The sequence below is a fragment of the Microtus ochrogaster genome, chromosome 4, assembly GCF_000317375.1.
Source record: "Microtus ochrogaster isolate Prairie Vole_2 chromosome 4, MicOch1.0, whole genome shotgun sequence".
Classification (NCBI taxonomy): Eukaryota; Metazoa; Chordata; class Mammalia; order Rodentia; family Cricetidae; genus Microtus; species Microtus ochrogaster.
In genome coordinates, this window is record NC_022011.1 from 916,017 (window position 1) to 942,330 (window position 26,314).

The following is a 26,314-nucleotide window of genomic DNA, read 5'->3' on the forward strand; positions in this document are numbered from 1 at the left end:
CTGTAGACCAGGCTGGTCTCGAACTCACAGAGATCCACCTGCCTCTGCCTCCCGAGTGCTGGGATTAAAGGCGTGCACCACCATCGCCCGGCCCCTTTCTTTTCTTTAAGTAGGGGTGACAGTCTCCCTCGGGTGACTGGTTTTGCATTCACATGACCTGTGTCTGGACAGGCTTGTCACGACTGGAAGTGATTCTATGAGGACTGCGGACCCAACCTAAGAGAAATTTGGCTTTGTTTCTTTGGGGTACTTGCCTTTGGAGTCCTGTGTTGTCCCTAAGAAATTCTGAGGCTGCTATGCAATGAGAAAACCAAAAATTATGAGCACATTACATGTATGTGCTCTGGAGGACAGCTCTGCTTGGGGTCCCCGCTGGTGGCCCTGGACACCAGACAAATGAGTGGAGATGAGCCTTGTCCTTAGTTGGGTTACTTAAGCTTCTAACATACAGAAGAGGTTCCAGTGATTTAGGGTCAAAGAAAAGCTAGGTGTGAGAGAGAAAGTGGTTTTAAACAACTTTTAAGCCAATGCGTTTTGAAATGATTATGTGGTTTAGCTGTCTGCCTCCTCAGGGAAGCTGCCTTCTTCCTGGGAATCAGTCTTAGCATCTATCACTTTAAAGGGAAACCTTTATTTGTGAGTGTTGAGGTTTCTAGAAAACAGCAAATCTGACCTAATCTCCATCATCGGTCGTGACAGGAAAGTAAAGCATGAATCGCAAAACCCAGTGACCTCATTCTTGCGTTGTTACCATGTCCCTTAACAGAACAATCTGCAAAGCTGAACCATCAATGCACCTATGGATTCTCTCCTAAGCCACTTTGGGGTAGAGGTACAGAAGATTGTGCGAAAGACAGACAGTGGAGGGGATGAGAGGCGCAGCCTGCGGAATCCACTCTCTCAGTAGCTTTCCTGCCTAACAAAAGCAGTAGTTCGACGTAGAGAGGCATCCTCACCTCAGACAACACTTAATTCATTGCTAATGATATCTTGTCTTCGTGGATTCTTTGAAGATATATCCTATTAAAACCATCATTTCTGCTTCCATTTTGCAGTCACCAATGACCACCTTCCCCCCAGTTCCTATGGCAAGTACAAGGCTTGCTGTCTTGGCCAGGCAGAAACTGCCGTGCTCTCCAGGAACAATTCCAAGGTATGCGTCCCTGCTTCTCCTTTCTCATCCTTCAGAGTACAGTTTCTGCAATCATGGATGTCAATAGCACATCTCAAAAATTGCAATTTCATAAGGAAAAGAGATAATACATTATATAGTCAAATGTTCAAATTCATTGTTTTGAAAGGCTTAATGAATCTTGCTCAAATATAACCAGTGTTTACCAGGCTGGTGGTCATTTAATAATTTTATTTCCTATGAAATTATTTTATGTTTTCTACAGAATTTTAAGATGTTTTCTTTTTGATATAGGCACAGAGGGACTGAAGCAGAAGCTTTAAGATGGAGACAAAGTCTTACGGGCTGACTTCTGTTTTGGGGAGTTATTTAAATAGGAAATTGTTTCCGAGTAAGCTACATTGGCAGGCAGGATTTAGCTCATGAAATGACAATGGACTCTGAAAATGCACCCTCTACTGCTGCTGCTGAGGATGCTGAGGACGGCTCCCAAGCTGCTGGAGCTGTCACAAAATGCAGAAGAAGAAATTGGTTCAGTTATCATATTTCCAGCTATTAACAGATCCTGAGATACTTCCCAGTTGCCACTTGTCAGGGTACTGACTCTTAGAAACGCTCACATGCTAATAACTAGAAAGACCTTGCAGATGGACCCTTTGCCATTTTCTTTTTATGCATTGTGTCAATTTCTGCAAAGTATGACAATCAAATTATTGCAAGATTTTTTGTTATCACGTCTCACTTTTAGTATTTCCTAGAAAGACCAAAGCCCCTGAACCAAAGCATATTCATAACCAAACCAACATAAATATTCCTTTAAAACTGTAAATCAAATACTTGGCTTTAGGAAGGTAAGAAATCTTTCAATAGTGCATATAGACATACTTTTGTGTGTTTAATTTTTGAAATATTTACAAAATTTGAAAAGCTTGCTCCGTCTTGCTTACTTTTTAGTGATTAATATTACAGATACATACTATTTTCTAAGTGAACAATAAACACAACTGATCTCACTTCCTAAAAATAAGATGGATTTTACAAAGAATCTTAATTAAAGAAAATATTTTCATGGTTACTATTTGGGAAAAAGTTTTTACAAACATTCTTTGTTGAAATAAGAGCGGCGGGGCTGCGTCCCTGGCACCCGGCCGCCTGCACGGCTAGCTTTATACCCGAAATAATTACACGGAAACTGTATTCTTTTAATCACTGCCTCACCCACTAGTTCCAGCCTCTTATTGGCTAGCTCTTACATATTGATCTAACCCATTTCTATTATTCTATGTAGCCCACGAGCTGGCTTACCAGGAATGATCTTAACCTGCATCTGCCTGGAGTGCGGGAACCATGGCGACTCACTGACTCAGCTTCTTTCTCCCAGCATCCTATTCTGTTTACTCCACCCACCTAAGGATTGGCCTATGAAATGGGCCTAGGCAGTTTCTTTATTAATAAGAAAGCACTCCCACATCAATTCTTTAATAAAAACTCTAAGTAAATCATTACTGTTTGGGGACGTTTAGCACCATCCACACAGGTTCTGAGGATTTAATGCACTTTTGTTTAAAAAAAAATATAGGTGCTAATAATGAACACATTTTTAAATGAAGTCTCTTTTAAATTGTTTGCGTCTTGAACCTCAATAGTTAGAGATGTACGTGTGATTTAAGACAAAAAAAACACAAGCAAGTTCTTAGTAAGGCATGATGGGGCACACTCGGAACTGACCAGTGCCTGGAGGCTGAGGCAGCCGGATGACAGGACTGGTGTCCATTGAGAGCTTTCTGAAACACAAGAACAAAACAAACAGAACAAGTGGGGAAAATGACCTTTTCAAAGAGCATTCCAGCGAAAACTTTGCTAGTGTTTGGAACACACATGTTTAACACATTTGTATAATCAGTAGTTTTTGACTCAAGGTCCTGTACCAAAGAAAATAGCGGAGAGGGTTGTACAGCAAAATCCATGAGTGAGATGGAGGACAGTGCAAGCTTTGCGAGAAAACGCCGCTACTCGAGCACGTGACCTGTTGCTATGTTGATGTGTCTCCCTCCACCTGCTGGATCTACTCTTCCCTAACTTCTTACCGTGAAGGTTTTGGAAATGACCTTAACAACTTTAGGTTACAGCTGGGGCAGAGCGTTCACCGCCGATGCTTTATCTGCCGAAAACAACTTCCCTTCTTGTACTGTTTTGTGCGTTTAGAAGATCTTCAACTTGGTCAGCCGATATTTTATTATTTTTTTCCATATCATTTAGGGCTCGATTGATCAAAGAGAAAGACGACATAGATCATTACCTGGAGCAGAATTTCAAAGGCCTGTCGAAGGAAGAGGTTGCTGCGTAAGTCTGACCTCTTAACGGGGCTTTAATATAAAGTTTGTTTCTTTTGTCTGAATTCTTTCTTGGAATTTCAATTTTCCTGTGCAGTAAACTTTTTTTCCACTGGAACATGGCATTTAAAAATTAAAACTGATATTAAATAGTGATAAGTCACGTCTATTGATCTTATACACATCAAAGTCTTTAATTTTCAAGCTCTCAAAATTCTTATATTTAGCAAGATATTATACCAGCACATTTGCAATATTGAGTTAAGTATGAGCCATTAATTGCTTATTAATCTCCATTTTAGGGTATGTTGCCTCTGTGGGGAAGAAAAGAGTTTTCAGAGAAAGATGTATATTTTTTATTGGTAATTTAAAAGGTAAAAAAGAATTCTTAGTGGTACATTTTGTTTCCTCTGTCCAAAAACCCTCAAAAGTATCAATGGATAGCACTTTGTTTTTAAATGTAAAATTTCTTTTAAATTGTCTGGATTTATTCTTTTATTTTTTTATTTTATTTTATTTATTTATTTATTTTTAGTTTTTCGAGACAGGGTTTCTCTGTAGCTTTGGAGCCTGTCCTGGCACTAGCTCTTGTAGACCAGGCTGGTCTCGAACTCACAGAGATCCGCCTGCCTTTGCCTCCCGAGTGCTGGGATTAAAGGCGTGCGCCACCACCGCCCGGCTGGATTTATTCTTTTAATTAACAATATGAACACTGCTATTTTATCACTAGCCAGAATCTAATCTATGGGAGGAATAGCAGTATAAAAAAAAATCCATGTGTGTTCGAGGAATAGATAGAAATCTTAAAGAACAGTTAGAGAGCCTTAAGGTTGCTCACGTCCAGGGTTAGCCATTAGGCACAAGGACTGAAGATTGACGTCTCCAAAGGGTTATATGCACCACACTGAATTCACTAGATTTCTTTTGTAATTCTTAATGCAATTTTTTTTAAAAGATTCTCCCAGCATATTGCTTAATGCAAATTCAATCAAAAAATATGCCTAATAATGTTTTTGTCATAGGTTACATACAATACAAAATTTTGTCTCTTAATATATTCCATTATGTTTGATTTGACTTTTGCCAACATGAGTATTGCATAAACAAACAAAATAGCTCATCTTGTCAATAACTCCAGCATAGAATGACAAAATTTTATAATAATTGGACTGGGGGAATGGCTCGGTTGACAGAGTACTTGCCTAGTATGCACGAAGCTCTTGGTTCAATCCCCAGCCAGAATAAAGCAGGCATGGTGGGAGACCCATGCCTGTAAATCCCAGCACTCAGGAGTCAAAGGCAGGAAGATCAGGAGTTCAAGTCTATCCTTTATTACTTAGGATTGCCTGGACTACCTTGAGACACTGTCTAAAAATAACTTTAAAAATTACAATAGTTGACAGGCTCCAAAACCACAGAGAAACCCTGTCTCAAAAAACCAAAAAAAAAAAAAAATTACAATAGTTAACAAAGCTGTTCTAAAGAGTGTTGTGTGCAATTGGGATGTTTGATTGTTACTTGGATTGATAACTCATTAACTTGCCTCAGTAACCTGTTGAAAAAAATTAAAGGTGATTATTGTATAATAGTGTGGTTACTAACTTTAAGAAATATATATATATAATACTTGCATACTTACTTAAGTATAATTATGTCCAAATAGCTTAGTTGTGCCTAAGTGTTAAGAATTAAAATAAGAATTAAATATATATAATTTGTAAAAGTCAACACAGTAGCAATTGTGTGCACATGAACACTTTGCAGACCGTTCAACCCAAGAGAGTCCAAGATAGACAATGTTTATGACTCTTGGCTAATTCTAGCAACATTATCACTCTCTCACTAAGTACATCACCAGATCGATTTAAAATTCATCACTGTGTTACTGAAAACAGTAGCACTGGGCAATTCTGAGTCTCTCATATTGCCTCCTCCTCAAAGCTGAGCCTGCATGTGAGTCACAGAAGCCTTTCCTGCTAGAACTAGATGCAGACCATTAGTGTGCAGAGAGCTTGCACAAAATCGCAGTTACACTCTTGATTGATACTCCTTCCAGGCTGCACCCTAGACAAACTAATTGAATAACACATAAAGGAGAAAATTGATGAATGATTGCAGCATCTCCCAGAAATGCCCAGCAGGTGCCGAGAAGAATTGTGCATATTCTATTAGCTGAGGAATTGCTACATAAAACGTTTTATTAGCCATTCAACTCTAAAAAGATAAATTGGTCAACAAGCAAGTACTAAATACTTACCTCATATCTAATATGAGATTTTTCACATCGGGAGAGACAGTGACATTTTACTGTAAGATACTTGACCCTATCCCAAAGTCTTAACATGCATTTGAGATATTAAGACCTATGTGTAATAGACAGATATGTTACGGATGAGTGCCGGTGCACTGGGAAGTGCAGCCTAGAGACCAAGGATAAAGCAGAAACAATAGAGATGGCAGGAGGAAGCTTATCAAGGAATAGCACAGTAAAGTGATCGGACTGATAAGGTACGGGTAACCAGCACGGTGGCAGCAGATAGAGCAGGTATGCCATGCCATGTAAGGCATACCTCAAATTCCCTCAACTGCCTTATTCTTCATTAGAATGCTAAAACATTGTGCTACTCATTATGACACTCGATACACACTAGATTTAGTATCTCCTAATATGCTGTGTTGTCTTGTTTCCAGATGACCTCTTGTACATGCCTCCAAATGCAGCAGCTTACGCGCATCTAAATGCGTATGCTACGTGGTGGCTCTCGTGGTTGTGGGGGGTGGGGAGGTCCCACTCCTGTTCTAAGTACTTCGTGATCCTTCTATCTGTCTCCTTTCCTCCCAGTCCTCCTTCAGTATACACCATCAAGTTCTTCCTCTCCATTGAATCCACGGCACTACTGTTCAAACCTCCGTTAGTATTTCTGGTCTTTTTAGGCCTGCAAGTGCTTTCTCACATCCCCCTCCCTGCCTTTTGCAGCAAGCAAAAGCATCATGTTAATATCTTTTCAATGCATTTGTAGTGGCTATCCTTATGAACATCTCTCCTTTTCCTCTGGCATCCTTCCTCTCTGCCACATCTGACAGCTCTGTCCTCATCTTGAGTGCTGCCTTCCCTGCGTTCGACAGAGTGTCCTCGTTTTGTTCTTGTGGCTTCTGGTAAATTTTGTTGGATGACATTCCTCCCAACAACATCACCTCAGCCTCCTCTGATGACTGCATCTCTGTTTTCAGATTCTCAATGAAAAGGAAGCCGAGGGCTCTGCCCTAGGCCTGCTCCTCCAACTATCATCTCAACTGGCTCCAGTGCTACCTGTAAACACTAGCAGCAGCGTCATAGCTCCCAGCACCGAGCTCTCCAGGCTCCAGTGCTACCTGTAAACACTAGCAGCAACGTCATAGCTCCCAGCACCGAGCTCTCCAGGCTCCAGTGCTACCTGTAAACACTAGCAGCAACGTCATAGCTCCCAGCACCGAGCTCTCCAGGCTCCAGTGCTACCTGTAAACACTAGCAGCACCGTCATAGCTCCCAGCACCGAGCTCTCCAGGCTCCGGTCTTACATCCAGATGCCTCCTTGGTGTGTCTACTGAAGACACAAAATACATATCACACGGTTACAGCAACCTGAAACTAGGGTCTTGGTTCTCTTACACTGCTCCCCCACGGTCTGCTCTGAGAGTCTCCTACAGTTGTCCCGCAAGGCAGCCCTTACCATGCCCCATGCCCATCAGCAGCAAGGTAAAATATCCCTAAGCCCCAGCACTTCTCCCCATTATCTCACTGCCCATCTCGCCAAGGTCTCCAGCACAATCTTCTAGTTGCTCTTCCTACTCTACCAAACCTAGTGAAACTTAAAAAAAAAAATTGATCTAGACACTCTTTTCTCTAAAATTTCCTAGAGAGCATTCTGTTACTTCTGTGACTCACTTAAACTCAGCAGGTCTGAAGCTGTGTATGGCTGTGGCTTGGCTGGCCTCTCTGACTATGGCCCTGGTTTGGCCGCATCTGTCCTTGTGCTGTGGCTTCATTGCTGATGCTCCTTCTTACCATATGGCGTGTCACTCTGAATGTGCCCATGCTTAGGACCTCTTCCACATTTCCTAATGTGGTTTAAATAAGTCCTCAAGCAGAGTAATTGAACAATCGTCACTAGAGAAATCATGTTTTGCTTTGGAATGGGTAGAATGGTTCAAAGCAAGGAGTCAGGCTTTATCTTACCTATACATACAGAAGGAATTGCAGTATGCTTTTTAAAATCTTTATTGAGCTTGCTCTTTGAGAAAACCATACATGTATAACGTGCATTCTAATTATTATAACCCTCTCTACCCAACCTCCACCATTTTACCTTTTCCCTCATTCCTGAAAGTCTCCTCCTTATTCTTGTGGCTTTGTTGTTGGTGGTGGTTTTTTTTTTAACCAAAAAAACGGCCACTTTATTCACAAGGTATTAACATCAATATGCCCTGCATCTTGGTTTAAACATTCACTAAAATCCTTGTCTCTGATGAGTTGCTCGTGAAATGAGGCTGATTTTAATTATTGATGATTCTTTGGTTTTTAGCACTTTAATTTAATTTTATATTCTTTTTTTAATATTTATTTATTTTTTTTTAATTGAGAAAAAAATTGTTGCTGTTTTGTTTGAGAGTTACTGAGTTTACCCAGGATCATGTGTGGCCGTGGCTCTGGAACTATAGCTGGAGCCTAGTGGCTTCTCAGTGGGCACACAACCGAAGACAGTGACATCTCTTTCCCCAGAAGTCACCAATTGCCAATAGTCCATGGGTAAAGGATAGAATCCTTTAAATTCTTCCATGAGTGACTGTTGATGGGCCCGGTCCTGTGTTGGTCGATTGCAAGCCAGCACAGCTTCTGTGGGGTCATGACTGCATTGACTAACTTTGCCTCGCCTAGAAGACAAAATGCCATGGCCCTTCCTATCTTCTGACTCTTATGTTTGTTCTACCCCATCATCTGCCATCTCAAGCTGCCTGGGATTTAGCTAGAGTATAAATGTCTTTTTAGTGTTGCTCGTTCAACTGTTATCCTCAGCACCTTGAGCAGCCAGGAGCCCCTGCATTCACTGCTATTTATTGCAAAGAGAAGCCTTTGGGATTAAAGTGGCATTGGTCTATGGGGATAATTGTAACTATTTAGAAGGTCATTTGGGACCATGACAATCTAGGTAATCAACAGTATCACGCTTACCCTGAGGGCTTAAGGTATCCTCAGCCATGGGTTTTTAATTAGGTTTGCAGCACCAGGAATAAATTCTCTCTTGAGGAGCAGATCACACCAGCAGTCAGACAGTGGTTGGTTACCCCCATTCCACTCATTTTGTTTGATGGGTTGATGTAAATCGTAGGGTTCCCAGCTGGACAAGATCACTGATGCCCTTCTTTCCCATCAGCCTGTGTGGCACCTTCCAGCATTATAAAGGCAGGGAGGAAGCTTCCAGATCAGTTCCTGCTGGGTTCCTTTACACCTTGCAAGCAAGGTGTGTGGTATCTTTAGTGACAGGATCCTAGCTCTTGAGGCTGGGCCTTTCACAGTCCAACTGGGCTTGAACACACTCTGAAGCTGAGCCTGGCTTTGAACTCTTGACTTGTCTGCCTCCATTTCTAAAGGCACACACACACCATCATACCCAGCTTTATGTTTTTTAATTTGTGTATATCTGTGTGTGAGTATACCTGATGGAGGAAGGTCATTGGCTAATAAAGAAAACTGCCTTGGCCCATTTTATTGGTTAGAACATAGGTGGGTGGAGTAAAGAGAACAGAATGCTGGGAGGAAGAGGAAATGAGGTAAGATGCCTCAGACAGAGACGCCATGCTCCGCTCTCCCAGGCAGATGCGATTCAACTCCGACCCAGGATGGACTTAGGCTAGAATCTTCCTGGTAAGCGCACCCAGCTGTGCTACACAGATTATAAGAAATGGGCTAGTCCAGGTGTGAGAGTTAGCTCAGAATAGGCTAGATATAATGGGCCAAGCAGTGTTTAAAAGAATACAGTTTCCATGTAATTATTTCGGGGCATAAGCTAGAGCTAGCCATGTGGGCAGCCGGGTGCCGGGGATGCAGCCCCGCCGCTCCTAATTCAACATATACCGATGAGTATGTGTTGGTAGACACCTGTGAGACCCAAAAAGAGCCTGTGGCTTTGGATCCCAATGCTGGAGGTGCAGGTGGCTGTGAGCCACCCATTGTGGGTTGTGGGTGCTAGGAGCTGAACCTGGACTCTCTACAAGAGCAGCCAGCACTCTTACCAAAGAGCTGTTGCCCCAGCCTCTACTTTAGTAATTGTTAAGTGGGCCTTTTTATCTGTATCTTAGATATTGCATTATTCAAAATAATCCACATTTGCACTTGATAGCAACTCAGCCTTATTATGTCAGTCTGCGTGATATCGATCTTTTAACAGCTGTCAATGGGTGAATCAGAACCCTTGGAGCACTTTGGATTTTTACTTATGTATATTATCAGAATGTAGTGTGGCTTTTCTAAAAACACTTAAAATATCACTTATTATAGTGTCTTAATTCCCCATGAAGCTAAGTAATAAAATGCCATGTATAGATAGGAATAAAAATCTCTGGGGGCAGTTTTTGTAACATTGTATGTAAAGATACAGATGAGCAAAAGTCATTTGAGGACAGATATTGTTAATATGCTCTGTATTATTTTCTGTTTCAAATCCCAAACCCTAGCATGTGGACAAAGAGGTAGATTTAGACCCGTGTGCTTCTCTGAGCTGCCGCTTTCTTTGGGAGTGTCTGACTCTGAGCCTCATTAGGTATTTGTGAGTCGGAGGAAAGGCAGCGAGGACATCTGTTTCTATAGCCAGCAGGTTTGTGGTGGCAGCTCGGTCGGTAAGGGGCTTGGTGCACATGTATGAGATCCTGAGTTTGCAACCCCGGCACCCAGGTAAAGTCAGATGTGGCACTGAGCACCGGCAGTCCCAGCAGGGGAGAATCCCTGGAGCTCCCTAGCCAGCCAGTCCGGATCAACTGATAAACTCCGGCTCATGAGGGGGCAGTAAACATTGTTTTAAAGCTGCTTCCTGCTTCATTCTGAGCTGTGTAACTCCTGTTGGTGCCAAATAAATTAGCCTTTCACTGGGTGGCTTCCGTCTGGATCTCAGAGCCATCTAGACAGGCTTTCCGGGTTTGCCAGTTGCCCACCAATCAGGTCCGGAGTTTGCATAACGACCAGAGCTCTAGATGTGAACTACACGTTAGTCCGGATTTAACAGTTCAGAGCATACAGCAGGAGTTTAACTCCTCCAGGTGTGCTCGTCCTCTGCCCTGTTCATTTCTTTTGTGAAATCAGTTTGTTTTCCTTTAAAACACTGCTCTTCTGTAAGATAATATGATCTCTAAGGCAGTTAGCAAATTAAAACTTCTAAAGAAGTCAGTTGCCGAGTAAATGGTGATACCATGTGTTAACCAGGGGTTGTCTTTGATACTGTATTCTGTCAATATTAAAACAGGGAAGAATCAAAACTATTCAGAACATTTTAGATTTCTATCATGGTTGAAAAACAATCCCTAAAATATTGACATCGCAGTGCTTATAAAGATATCATTCTCCTGGCCCACACATTCGCCCCACTGGTTTTTTATGTTGGAAAGCGGGGATGTTATTAGGACAAGCGTGGCACTTCTCAGTGCTTAAGGCAACACAGACTGTCAGCTCACAAGGATGCTTCTGTGTACTCGGTTTCCACAGAAATGGCTACATGAGGGTCTTTCCTAGTCAGTGCGATTGTGTGTGTGTGTCTGTCTGTCTCCGTCTGTCCACTTAAAAAGTACGTTATTCTTTTTGTTGAAAAAGTTTGATCTCTAACTATGAGAAATGATGAAAAGAAAGAATAAGGCAATATGTTTCCTTTGGTTTTTAATTATATTATTTAGAAATGTCCAATTGCCCTTCATCTGGAAGATAATTATCAAGATACAAACATGTGAAGTACATGTTTGTAAATATGTGTATATTGGTCTCTATGTAAATATGTATCTTCAGACTTGTGTTTAACTGATAATATTAATTTTCTGTATATCACTCAAAAATCATACAATAAATTTTGACCATTTTCTTTAGGTTAACAAATATCTTAAAATTAAACACATCCAGGAAAGCCAGAAATAGAAAAACACATCCTTTTCTTCTTTATGAGCCACATACCCAGGCAAAATTCAGTAGTCCTTTTCTTGTAAGGCAGACAGGGGTACCCCACTAATTCAGGTATGAGAGTTAGGCTAACCAACATTTTAAAATCTAGAAAAGACTCATGTATGTCACCATCAAGAAGAGTGCAAACCTGTCATTGGGCCAAGGCAGTCAACTCAGAAATTACTTGAAATTGGAGGGGTTTTAATTGAATAGACTTGTTTGTGCTTTTCCAGTTAGATGATCAAAGCCAACGAGAGAGAAGCTAAATAATGAGATATCAATTCACAGAACCCACCCTAGGGATTAGCCCCCACTGCAAGGGGGGCAGGAAAGGGTGGGCACCGGAGCCTCCTCCAGGCTCCTCGCATCCCATGTTCATGAAGTCAAGAGTCAGTAGCAGTGCACCGCTTTGCTGGCCTTCCTGTCCCCTCCCCGAGACAGGAAAGGGTGACACATTTCAGGAAGACTGCAATCATACCTTCACTTATTAGTATTTGTTCTGCTTTAACTTTTGGTATGTATGACTTTATTGTTTGGAAATTAACCAATGTTGATCCCCAGGCCCTAAATTAATTAAATCTAATAAAATGTTCTTAAATTAATTAAAACTAATGAATTATATATGCATTTAGTCATTTATTAATTGACTAATTAATCATCAAAGTATCTTCCAAAATTCTTAGGTGATCAATGAGAAAGAATTTTTTCAAATTTCTTTTGTGTAGTTTTTTTTTCCCTCATTCCATGCAAACTGTTCTTGAGGGATCAGATGTTCCTTCCTCAGAATAATTTCTGAGGAGACTAACCTTTATCCTAAATCTGTTAGGAAATTTTTGGTGTATTTTCTACAAGGAGGTGATGCAAGGAGGTGATGCCTCATTCTAGAGTGAGCTCAAGACTGCTCTGCTCCGCACATGTCTTTCTGTGGAGTGGTCCCAGATAAGAGCTGAGAGTGGCCTGAGCAGGGTGAGTTAAAGGAGATTGTGGGGGGATGGATGCAGGGGTGAAGAGAGGAGAAACAGATGATGAGCTGATGGGAGATTGTGGGAGGATGGATGCAGGGGTGAGGAAAGGCAGAAAGAGATAATGACTCTGATGACCGCACCTGAGCAGCTGGGGCAATGTCTTCCTCCCAGCCCAGTCCCTGTTCCTCCAACAAAGTGCAGCACACAGTAGACACTTAATAAATGCCCTTCACGTCAGGCTGCTTTTCCCCAAGCATATCCTGCACTTTACTGCTAAACCCTTCCGTTCCCACTCTGAAATCGCTGCTGTAAAATAACCGCTGTAGTGAGCACTTGAAATGTTTGGGGCTGTTTCACATGTGTCGTCTGTACTCGTCCTTTTAATCCTAGGAGAAATGTCTGTCAGTTCCGTCTATAACCAAGAATAAAAGTATGAAGTTACTTGACCAAGGTCACCCAGGTAATCAGGACCAGAGCTGAACTTGAATCCTGGTTCCAGCTCTGTGATCCACCTTTGTTCCTTGACACCACCCTAACTCGGAAGCTACCCAGGTCTTTACTAAGTGCTCATCCTTCTCATCTTCCATCCCGAGGGCACTGCCATACTTGCCCTAGACTTCATGGTCCCTTTTTGTCATTGAGTGGCTCGGTGGCATCAGGTAAACTTGCTGCTCATCTGTGCCCTCCTCCCATTGCAGCACTTCCAATGCGGTGTTGCTGCTGTTCTGCTTCCTCCTCCACGCTCTGTCAGGATGGAGGCACTGCTTTGTTTATTTATTTGTGCACCTATGGGGCCGATGACAGCCCCAGCTTGCAGGCACCTATGGGGCCGATGACAGCCCCAGCTTGCAGGCACCTATGGGGCCGATGACAGCCCCAGCTTGCAGGCAGTGGGGACTCTGTGAGCCTGGTACCTGTGCTGTGCCTGGACCACCTTCCATTCCCTCTTCTCCCTCATTACCTGAGAAGCTCTTTCTTTTCCTCCTCCTCTTTGGTCTACTGGTTTCTCACTGTGAGGACTCCTTTGCCCCTGTTCTCACCCACACAGTAGAACTCCAAGCTCTTGTTGCTGCTCTCTGAATAGCTGTGGACCATCAGAAACATGGACTTTATTTCCCTGAGTGTTACTACTTAATAAACTATATATTGTGACCCATTAGTTTTGGGACCACTGCTAGGGTTTTAAAACTAAACTGAGAGTTTGTAAAATAGAAAAGGAAAGAGTGTGTGTGTTCAGTGAGAGGCTTACTGGAGCAGAGGATAGACAGTAAACCCGGATGCAGGACTAACTTCCGGCTCTACACTCACAAAGAACTGGCTGGATTTGGATAACTCACTTAATCTCCTCTAACTCAGCCTCTTCATGTGGAAAAATAGGTAAAGTGATAGAAAGGGTCTCCTAGGATGTCTATAAGGATTGTGCCGATTTATCAAAGGAAGAATGAAATACTCTGTGTGGCAGTCTTTAAACTTTTAAACTTTTGTTTTAAGTATCTATAAGCACTGTATGTTCATGTACAGGGAGACACTCGGCAATGGGCACTCTATGTACACATACAGGGAGACACTCGGCAACAAGCAAGCAGCAAAAAGGCAAGGGGAGCTAAGGTGGGGAGAAAATGGATGATAGGAATTAGGCCGGATTCCAGACCCCTCCAGAATCCACATGATGGCACTAGACGCTGCATCCACCCACCAACCTTTCTGCATTCCTCTCTCCCTCCCTCTGTCCTTCCTCCCTTTGCTCCTCTCCTTTTATGTATTTATACATTTTATACATAGCATTTCCGTGCTATGGATTTCCCTTTAAGCACCACATCAGCTATATTGTGTACATCTTGAAATGCCGTTTTTTTTTTCCTTTTCTTTTGTTTGCTGTGTTTTCTGAAATGCTTTGTTATTTTGTCTTCTGAGGTGGATACTCTGAACTTCCTTTTTATAAAAATAAAAAATAGATTCAATGCTAACACAGAAAAGAAATATTATAATGAGAGCAGAAAACCACTGAGAAAATAAATGGAATTTTTGGCTGTTTTTTTTTTGTGAAGAAAACAAAAACAAATAATCTTTAATCTGACTATTAAGAAAAAACAGGAAATACCATATGCCAACTTTCAAGTCTTGTTTTTTTGGCTTGAGAATGTGGACACATATTTAAACTGAAACATGGTATCAAAGCAAGAGAAAGGAAAGGAAAATGTGTTTTTTTAAAAAATTACTTCATTATGTTCTCATGAAATTGTAGAATATCACATGTAAAGAGGAGAGGCTTTCCCTACTGAGAAGGGGAAGGCGCTAACGCCAAGATCAGATTCCTACTTTTATCTACAAAAGAGTCTGAGTCAAGAACAAGAAAGGAGTTTTCCAGATTGCAGGATGCTACAGCCAGGCAACATCAGAATGTTCACATACGATGCAAAAGCTGACAGCATCCATGCACATGCTCACAGACACACACAGAGACACATATGCACACACACACACAGCACATCATGAGTGCACACACAAACATATACAGACACACAGAGAGACACACCTACGCATGCACACGTGGACACACAGACACACACAGAGAGAGATAAACACACACATGCACACAGATACACATGCATGCACACAGAGAGACATACATACACACATGCACACAAGGCAGACACTCACACACACAGCTGCACACATTCTTTCTAGATATCCCTCCTCCTCATAAATGGACAAACTAGTAGAATGGGAGGATACAGAATTCAAGGAAAAGATGACTATTCAAGCCAAGAAACAATTCCAAATACAGTGGGGAGGGACATGGGAGGCGGTGGCGGAGAGGAGGCAGAAATCTTTAATAAATAAATAATTTTTTTCTTTTTTTTAATTGAGAAAAGGAAAAAAAAAACAAGTTTCCTCCTCCTCCCAGCCTCCCATTCCCTCCCCCTCCTCCCACCCTTTTCCCCTTCCTCCCACTCCTCTCCCCCTCCCTCTCCAGTCCAAAGAGCAGTCAGGGTGCCCTGCCCTGTGGTAAGTCTTAGGTCCTCCCCCCTCCGTCCATATCTTGGAAGGTGAACATCCAAACTGGCTAGGCGCCCACAAAGCCAGCACATTAAAAAAATAAATAAATAAATTTTTTAAAAAATAAAAAAAACACTGAAAAAAAAAGAAAAAGAAGTTCAAAATACATGTTATTAAGGTTATTATCTGAAGAGCTAGGATCACGTGCCAAAGATATGGGGGTGGCATTGCTCCAAACCTATCATGTATCATAGCGACAGAATGATGATTAGAAAGCAGATTTCATGTGTGAAGTAAAATGCAGAGTGGTAATACAACATGTGCAATGTATGTTGCATATATGTACAAGACTGTTAAGAAATAGGCTTCAAAATCTGCAGATGAATCAATTGCCCCCAAGTCTTTCCCCAAACTGATTAAATGTCAGGTTCCCACGTTTACATTCTTATGCCTCCCACATCCGTGAGCATATGTGTTCTGTGCTTTTAATTCATTTGCCTTTCCTGGCAGCAATGCACAGCCCTCTTCGTCGGTATGGTTTCAGACAGTGCACCTCTTTGTTCTAAATGCTTTTCCTGAATATGGCTATTTTGTATGGATTTTAAAGTTATCTTGTCAAGAGTCAGGAAAATCTCATTGGATTTCCAGTGAGGATTTCACCAGATTTAAATGTCATCATTAAAATCTTGAGCCCCACACTAACAAGAACTCTGCTTTTGTGCTGTGTTAAGTGGCAGCATGCCTTCGCGTACCTGGCGAGAATATTCTGATGGGCTGAAAATGTCAAGGGTTTTTCAGTGTATTTCTATAGATACATATTGCCAACAAAAGTTTCCTTAATTTCTACTTTTCTTAAACATTATGGGTTTTTAATATTACTAAATAATTTCCTGGTAGTCGTGTGTGTGTGTGTGTGTCTGTGTGTGTGTGTGTTTGCTTGCTCATCTTTTTTTTTTCTGAGATGATCATAAATTTTGCTGAAGTGATCATGAAGTTACTAGGTTTTTAAATACTGAACTATATCTTTCAATTCTGGGTAAACCCTACTTACATGGTATGTGTTTAATTTGCTTTCTCTCTGTGTGTGAGTGCGTGTGTGTGTGCACGCACATGTGTGCATTTTCATCTAAATCATGTTAACCTACAATCTTCCTTTTCCTGCCCTACAGTTCTATAGATAAATCGGATAATTCTATGGCCAGTGTTGTGAGTGTCATCTGAACACACCGTAAACGATAGCTGTTGCTGTAACCAGGGTTGTGTTGCTGCTGTGCACATCTGCTCCTGTGCTCCTGCTACGGTTTCCTTCTCCATACTATGTGAAGCAACTTCTTTGTCTTTTTCTGTAAGCAGTTGTTTGTTTTGTGAGACCCCCATGCCTCCCCCTCTTTTATTAGTTTCCATTTTACTCCTGATGTTTTCTCTCTTGCTTTTTCTTTGGGCTTATGTTACTGTGTCTATTTCGTCAGGGTTTCCCCTGTCATCCTGAGCTGAGAGCTCCTTCCTCACTCAGAACAGCTGCTCCCGACTGTCTCTTCGGGAGGACACTGCCTTCTCAGGGATGTGATGTTTGCGTATCTTTAAGATCCAAAATATTTTAAATTTACATAAAGGGTTTCACTTTGAAGCAGTGAATAAATTAGAGTTACATTTCTGCATTTGCGGGTGAATGGATGTTGCTGTTTGCTTTCTTCCTTTCATTCAGTGGGAATAAGTGGTTGAGGAGGGAGCCTTGGCTTAGAAGATATGCTGTGCACAATATTCATTTATAAAATTCCCAGTGTAGCTAGTACACGGTGGGTTTTTATGAAAAATTCTTGTACATTTGAGAAATTAATCCATGTTCTATATTTACAATTGGGGTCTGGTCGCCAGCTGGAGTCTGTTGTTGCCATCAGCTTAGGCGTGTGGCAGCCATGGAATCTCAAAGTTTCCAAGAGAGAATGCATCGCTGTTGATTTTCTACTCTTTGAAGCTATGGCATCAGGTGCATTTTTTTCTAGCTGCTGCATTTCTCAATAATCGATCTATTTATAACTCTCTGAGTATTTTTCTGCTTGAATTCTGTTTTGTGTACAATTGATAACACTGCAAATGCTGCAAATGCCACAAATGCAGCAAATGCTGTAAATGCTGCAAATGCTGCAAATGTTGCAAATACTGCAAATGTTGTGAATGCTGTAAATGCCACAAATGCTGCAAGCTTTCCTCCTGTTGGCATTCTCACTGTTGTGGGGAACAGAAAGAAAGAGATGCTCACTTTCTGCCTAGCACCTATCTATCCAGCACTGTTTGGTATTCTCAAAAATACTACCTTCTTCTTTACAATAGTCTTACTAACGCATTATTTGATTTTCAGTGTTGCTAGTACTAACAAGGGATGTTTCCTAAATGTTTATGATAGCTGCGATAAGGATGATATGATGCTTAGATGAGCTATTGATTCCTAGATGCTATCTTGCCAAAGCATCAGAATGATCAGTTTATATGATTTTTATACACTAAGTTTTTACCATTTTTTGGAAGTTTGATCCTCCATGCACACAGCCAGTCTGTGAGAAATCTTCGTTTCTCTATTCATCTGTGTGGTACCCGTCTCTTTGCAATGATAACTAAAAAGCATGAAATATGAAAGGTTTCTTCATATGCCTTATAAACTTGTACTTATCACAAGTGGGACAGGGTAAACAGATTCTCAACTTGTTTTCTGTGTGGGAGAAAGTTAACGGGCTCTTACCGGAGAGCTGGGCCATTGCTGTGGTAGAAACATTAGAACCTGGGAAACCGAGTTCAGCGCTGCCATTGGATCTAACGCTCTCTTTAGTTAATTCACCACAGGCTTTCTTTCTTTTTTAAATTAACTTAATTTTTAAAAAGGGAAAGGAAGATAAAGAGGAATCAATGGTGTGGCTAAGGAGTACATAGAAGGCAGGGAGGGAATTGAGAGGAGACGAAAGAGCTGGTGTTTTGTTTTCATGACAAATGTCATCACCTCTCCAGAACTGTCATAATATGAGAAATCAAAATCCCGACTTTGCTATTTATTTTATATTAAAGAGTATAAATAATGTTTCATTTTTATTTTAAATTATTTTATTTTAAATTATGTAGTTTTCCTTTTGTGTTTTAAGGGTGTTTCATTTCTCCTCAAAATTTGTCATGCCTATAACTTCATTTACATGACATTTTCTGTCAATATTTTAATGCTTTTTAAATAGCCTAAAGAAATAGATGTGCGTGTGTTTATATGCGCGTGCTTGCGCGTGAGAGAGTATGTGTGTATGAGTGTGTATAAGTGTGTTTGAGTATGTGTGTCTATTTAGAAGCAGCAACATGAGAACAGTTAGCACAAAACTGTAAGTGTAAAGAATCAATTGGTTTACTTTTCCAAAAAAAAAAAAAAACAAAAAAAAACACACTTGTGTAGTTGTTTTCTATAAAAGGTTTAAAAAAAAACACACAACAAAAGTTGAAAAAGTTCTCATCAACTTTTGTACATTATGTAGAACTTCATTTTCTAAACTCTGCAAAAGTAAGTTTCATATTTAATGGGAAATCATGAATTATTCCATTTAGTATCTACTTCCTCCTTTCAAAGACTTGATCTGGATAAAAGGCGGGGTGAATAATTTCAAAAAATACAATACATTTTTAATGGGAAGGTGCAAACTACAGACTCTCATGACTCCCAGCAAGAGTGCAAGAAACAGAATTTTATTTGCAGAACTCAGCAAACTCTGGCACAAGCAGTGTGAGACTCTTGCAAAGAGCATGGCAAGCCCGCCCTCGTCTTACGGCAAATGTCGGTCCCTAAGATCAGTCAGGGTGCCCTCCAGCTTTCTGTTTCTATTATTGCATAGTTCACTCAATTCCTGTGAAAAATTAATTGCTTCGTTTATAAAGATGAGAACCAGGATAAAGAAGCTGGATGGGTTTTGTTAGTTCATTTTGAGACAAACAATCCCAAATAATATGATTTCAAAATTGTGATAGACACAACAAATTATGTTTTAAGAAAAGCATGGCTCCAATATCCTGTGGAGTTGATGCTAACACAAATTACCGTATTAATTTACGCAAAAATAGTCAGCTGCTGCAGCAATGTTAATACTTGTATGTGTTCACAGTTGTGACATATAAAACTAATTTTTAATTCATATTCAATGTTGTATTAGAACATAATATAATAAATTTATATTACTGCTCAAATTTCCTCTTTCTCACTAAAAAAATGCTTTAAAAACTGGTTTTCTGTTGCCTTTCCAAGATTTGAAAACTACAGTGTAATTTGGACAAAAAGAACGTGAATCCACGTGGCTCCTCCCATACCCAATTGTTGTTCAGACTTCCGCTGCTTTCTGACTTGAGCCTCGTTCCCTGGAAAATTCTTACACATGGCATTCGGTTCAGGGCTCTTCTGCAAGGGAGTGTGACTTTCCCAGGAAGATCGGCAACTAGTTAGATCACATACAACTGGAAGCTCGCAGAATGAGTTTTCTTCTAGTTTTTTAAATCAAAATTCCCAAAGAAGCTTTTCTTAAAATGTGGCTAAGTTTGAGGTTTTTTCAGCAAAGCTGTATGCTGCTAAAATCATGTGTGACAGCTTTGTGGATGCCTAGTTGGTGCTGTGCTACACGGATGGATGTGCTGCTGATTCGTGCCCAAATAATACACTGTGGTTCAGCGACTTGACTGAATGAAGTCACGTTTAACATGATCTATACATTAAAATGCATTCATATTATTAAGAGAACTGTTTAAAGCCATTCAAAGGCTGAGGTCCTAGGCTGCCCGCTGAACCAAACAAATCCCCAATCTTGTGATATCCAGTAATTGTGACCAGCAGGACACTGCTGGGTTGATAAACATCCCTGATCTTGCAAGAGTCACTGCATTGAGAGCCAAACATCGGTTCCAACAGTTGAATATGTGACTGAACTTTTGCTTCGCAAACAGAAATATTTTATGTAGTCTAAAATGAAGTCACTCATCTTGAAATGAATTCTTATTGAGAGAATTCTTTGTTGACCATGTTTAAGATGTTGTGTTAGCCATCAAAAGAATTACATTAGTAATGTCCCACAACGAGTTAATATTATTACTAGGTATTTTGAAAAAAATGAAAAGTTGTGCTTGGGTTAAATATTTTCAAATTTGTATGAGTGCCATAAAAACATTGAAAGTTTGTACTTTCTGCTTTGTTAATAGATATGAATTTGTATTTTCCAAAATTATAGAGCAAAACTTGCATGTATAATAGTTTTCCCAAAGATTCAAATTAATAAATTTATAGTTGTTAAGACAATTTCATAACAATTCTATTCAGTCATATAATAGATTTTATTTTTAAATTAAGAAGTTAATTTAGATACTTAATTGAATCTAAATCTAAATGGAAATGGAATATCTTCTTATATTAATATGTACATTCTAACTGTTGACTATATTTTTATTTTCATTTTTTTAAAGCTTACATAATGAATGATACCACACTTACTTGGGTAGTAAGTCTAATGAGATTTTATAAGGAACATTTTACACGATATTATAACAGCATATAAAATCTGTAATGCTACAATTTATAGCACAATACCTGTACATTCAAAAAATTATTTTAAAAACTTTCTTTTAAATATATACCCTTAAATTTCATAATGAATCAAGATGGTGATCTTGATTATGCAGTGAAAATTCTTATCATATGAGTAGACATAAGAAAAACAATATGAGAATTTCTTTGTTGAAGTGTTGGTATAAAATATCCATAAGCTCTGTGATAACATCATGTCCATCACTTGTGCATAGTTCTCCAGGTGTTGAAATGTCTGGAAAAAATGAGCCGTGTCAATCCTAGTGAGCAATTCTAACTGTAATGACCAGTCATAATAAAAAGTTTTAACGTAAAATGATCAAATTTAATCGTATAGGAAATAAACGGCATTGGCTATCTATAATTCGTGGATGTCCTAATACGCAATGTTGCTTTCAGGGAAACCATCACAGTTGGAAAGTGTTTCCGTTTTTCTTAGGTGAATAGAAAATTCTTATTAAGTGCAGGGTGTTTGTAGCTGAATCAGCACCCTAATTCTTCCGATGAGAGCGGAAAGGTTTGAGCAGAGTGACGTGAGGTGCCACTTGGTCAGTGTGCGTCTGAAGCAAGGGAGTATTGCTCACTGATCCCACAGACAGCTTGGGCTTTGTTCTTGAGAGCTGGATGAGGTAGAACGCCTTGCATAACTTTACAGTTATGATTTGTGTGATAGATACCTTGTTTGCATTAAGATGGAGAATCAAAGTTATCAGGTTTACATGACTGCAGTTTGCTAAATTTCCAGTAGATGCCCCCAGAGACCAGTCAACTCATCGGGAGTGCTTGCACTTGGGAAAGCAAGGGATTTTGTTTTTCTTCTTTTTAATGTTAAAACTCTATTTCTAATTATATTTGGAAGTACATGGGAAATAAAATAAAAGTACTGAAAGTGTTACGTCCCTTCGTGTGTCACTCCCCAGCATAGATTATACAGAGGGGATGTTCTCGGTCGGCACTGGTCACCTCTGGGACTAAGGAGTATTGAACGCTGACGTTTATATAATGAAAGCCTCATTGTTCACGGAAATTCCATCTATTTTTAAAATAAAGTCATTATAAGTGCTGTGGGATTTTTTTGGTCTCTTTTCTATAGCTTTATGTGTTTATAGAGAAATTCTTCATGGTGTTTTTGTTTGGTTATTTGTTTTAGCTTTGGAGAAATTTTTGAAAAAAAAAGTGTTCAAACAGTGTTTCTTTGTTTTAGCTTTTGAAGAAAATTTTGGAATAAAAATAGTATTTGAACTGACCCGAAGCACTTACTGCAATTGTTATCAGCGTGTCTATGCCAGGGAAATAACTTTTTTTTTTCATTTTGATCGTGTGTGATATTTACCTACATTGAAAAGCAGGAGTAAGAACAGTGTTTCACTTTATTTTATGGAAATTATATTAACTGAAGCTGTTTCAGTATTCATTAAGTAATATAATTATCCCGCAGGTGATTCCAGTAACATTTATCCCTCCGATAAGAGTGTAAAAGTGTTAAAACTGACACAGATAACCAACCAGTGGCTTATAAATATTAGCTTAATGGAATAAAAGTATTATCCTGACTTTTGATGAACTCTAACAGGTATTTTGAGTTTATCTTTGTCAGATTAAATAAAAAATTATGATCTTGTTTTAAAGCATTTTTTTTTTGTTTTTTTTTTTGTTTTTTTTAGAAACTGTGTTTGAAATCTTTGAACGTGAAGGTTTGCTCTGGTAGCGTCCACTCCAGTCCACCCCTTAAAGAATGCATTACATTCATTCCCCATATATTTAGAGAGGCGATAATGCTTAGATTTTGAAAGTGCGCCTTCAGTTGACGCATGTTCACCTGCACAGAGAATATAGGAACTTACCAAGCTTGTCTCTTTCGTCCCTTGACCTTTTCCATGTGTAGAAGGGTGAGGTTTTCATTCTTTTTAGCTGTTTGCCTGTGTGCTGCCTTTAAACCCTCTAATGAGACTCACAGCTATCTAATCCATTTGTCACGGGCACTATCACCTGCCAGCCCCTCGGTTTAAGGAGGATCCTCTAGAGAGTCACAGAATAACTCCTGGTCACTTTCCCTGGCCCAGCCTGAACTCGGATTAGCTCAGATAAAGAGAGCATCATTCAAACTGGAGATTGCGTCATAGCTGTCAGGCTATGTCACTTTTAAATAAACAATGCAAATAAGCAGAACACTGTAGAAAGGAGGAAGAACATAAAATAATTTGTGTAATTGTCAGCACCATGGGGAAGTGGGAAAAGTTACGAATTGGGAAGCAGAAGTGCGTGCGAATCTCTACTCTTCCACCTACAGGCTTCTGTGACTTTGGGCAGCATAGAGATTTTAAAGGATTCTTTCTGTAAATTAGAATAGTTCACCAGACGGCCTTTAAATGGCAGTAGATCCCATGTAGATAAAACTAGATTCAATTCTGTTTTAAAATCCATTCTCCATCTGCAGCCCCCATCCGGTGTCTTAGTCAGGGTTTCTATTGCTATGAGAAAACATCATGACCAAAAGCAACCTAGGTAAGAAGGGCTTATTTGTCTTTCTCTCCCACAACACAGTTCATCATTGAAGGCAAAAACTCAAATGGGAGGGGGGGGGGACCTGGAGGCAGGAACTAAAGCAGAAGCAATGGAGGGGTGCTGCTCCTGGCTTGCTCTCCAAAGCTTGTTTAGCTTGCTTTCCAAGCCCATCAGCCCAGGGGTGACAGCAACCATAATGGGCTGGACCCTCCTACATTAATCACTAACTAAGAAGGTTTGCCCATAGCCCCACGTTATGGTGGCATTTTCTCCACTGAGGTTCCCTCCTCTCAGATGACTCTCTAGCTTTTGTCCATTGGTGTTAATACTAGCCCATATGCCCTGAAAGTCTCCTGTACCTGCAGTGATAGCTTCCCAGATTTTATATAGATGGTTGGTATGTTCATGAAGATCCCCACTTTTATTTCCATTACATTTGTTTTCTGTGAGCAATTCGCCTCAAAGTCCATGATATTAAATCCCTATGTTGCGGGATATTTCATCACACTGTGAACCTCTAGTTTGTTATTTGTGTTAATTAAATACAATCGCCTTGGATCAGAAGGCAGAACCTGCAGCTAGTTGACAGAAAGTAATCATAGAGAGTCAGAGGGAGTCTGGAAGACTGAGACACAGAGGAAGTAGTCGGAGGGACTTTCTGAGTATGGCAGTCATTTTTGGTTTGGTAGAGCGGAAGGGAGGCTCTTTTTCAGAGATGTCGTGAAGAGGGAAGGTCAGCTGCTTGCTCCTCAACCTTGGTGAGCTTGTAGGTTTTCACCCCAGCCTTTCACTCCTGAGTCTTATTCATAAATGGAATAATAGAGATTTAATTAAAAACTACATTTGGTAGCATCTGTGGGAGGAGGGTGCAGAAGGACTTGTCCTGCTGAACCACTGCCTGAGAAGCTGACCAGTAACTGCTGGGCTGAGATTACAGTTCTGGCTGAAACAGCAGTAGATTGGTTGCAGCAGCAGCACTGATGGAAAAATGACATACCTTCATGACATCTCCAGGATTCCTCATTTCTCCTGCACAAAGTGTTTTTCTGATGCCTGAAAGTAGCATATTTTAGTTTAGACCAATATTTTTAATTATTTTGTGTGTTACTGAAATTAAGGAGTAAAACAGATAGGGACAAAGAAAAAATGATCAAAATGACAAAACTCTATTATCTTTATATTAAAAAAATATTTCCATGAAAGAAGTGAACTTTGCCTATAGTTCTCTAATAAGAAACAGTAAACCTCAGCATGGTGGTGGACACTCCTTTAATCCCAGCAGAGGCAGGAAGAGCTCTGTGAATTCCAGACCAGTCTGGTCTACAGAGCAAGTTCCTGGATAGTCAGGGCTACACAGAGAAACCCTGCCTTGAAAACAAAACAAAACCAAAAAAATGAAAGAAAATAAAAAGGCAACCTGGAAATTTCAAATATACAGATGAGAAGTGACACACATGTTCACTTTCAGGCAGCCAAGTCATTTTAGGAAATAAAGATTTGGGGCAGGTAAATAACTTACATCAGCTAGGAAAGTTTGAATAGGAGTCTATTTAGTAAGTTGGCATTACTGTTTTTTCTTTATCTTAAGTATTAATAATCAGGCTTATTTCGTGATGTATATGTATGCACAGATGTAAAAATGTGCAATATGAAAATGATGTAAACATAGATATATTCAATATAAACACATTGAAACATTGTCTTTTGAAATGTCTTTGTTAAGAATGGAAATTTAAACAATAGACGTTTTTGAAATGGATACTAATTCTATATTGTGGATGTTTGGAGACTGAGAGCTGAAACAACCTCAGCCCAGCTTTCCGAAGCTTTCACGGTTTGGGCCCAGAGGGAGCAGCAACTCATCTTGGCTAAATTAAGTGAAAAAGACCATATTGGAAGGATTTTGGTAACTGTTATGCATAGATCACGAAGTTTGCTTAAAACCAACTAGGGGATCGAGTCCTTTCTGTAAAATCAAAAAGCCTTTATTCTTTTTTTTTCCTTTTAAATTTATTAATTTATTTATTTATTAAGGATTTCTGCCTCCTCCCCGCCACAGCCTCCCATTTCCCTCCCCCTCCCCCGATCAAGTCCCTCTCCCTCATCAGCTTGAAGAGCAATCAGGGTTCCCTGCCCTGTGGGAAGCCCAAGGACCGCCCACCTCTATCCAGGTCTAGTAAGGTGAGCATCCAAACTGCCTAGGCTCCCACAAAGCCAGTACGTGCAGTAGGATCAAAAACCCAGTGCCATTGTTCTTGAGTTCTCAGTAGTCCTCATTGTCCGCTATGTTCAGCAAGTCCGGTTTTATCCCATGCTTTTTCAGACCCAGGCCAGCTGGCCTTGGTGAGTTCCCAATAGAACATCCCCATTGTCTCAGTGTGTGGGTGCACCCCTCGCGGTCCTGAGTTCCTTGCTCGTGCTCCCTCTCCTTCTGCTCCTGATTTGGACCTTGAGATTTCTGTCCGGTGCTCCAATGTGGGTCTCTGTCTCTGTCTCCTTTCATCGCCTGATGAAGGTTAATATTCAGGAGGATGCCTATATGTTTGTCTTTGCATTCACCTTCTTATTTAGCTTCTCTAGGAACATAAATTATAAGCTCAATGTCCTTTATTT

The 26,314-nt window shown here is 40.2% G+C and overlaps 1 protein-coding gene across 1 annotated transcript in view; it reads left to right on the forward strand.

The window, feature by feature from the left end:
• The window catches only part of Ttc29 (tetratricopeptide repeat domain 29), a 225,708-nt gene that overhangs the window by 4,946 nt on the left and 194,448 nt on the right, over positions 1-26,314 (forward strand). Inside the window, exons 3-4 of the mRNA XM_005345375.3 lie at positions 1,056-1,153; positions 3,392-3,475. Coding sequence (XP_005345432.1) covers positions 1,062-1,153; positions 3,392-3,475 — 176 coding nt within the window. The 5' untranslated portion in view covers positions 1,056-1,061. The remainder of the gene's footprint in view (positions 1-1,055; positions 1,154-3,391; positions 3,476-26,314) is intronic.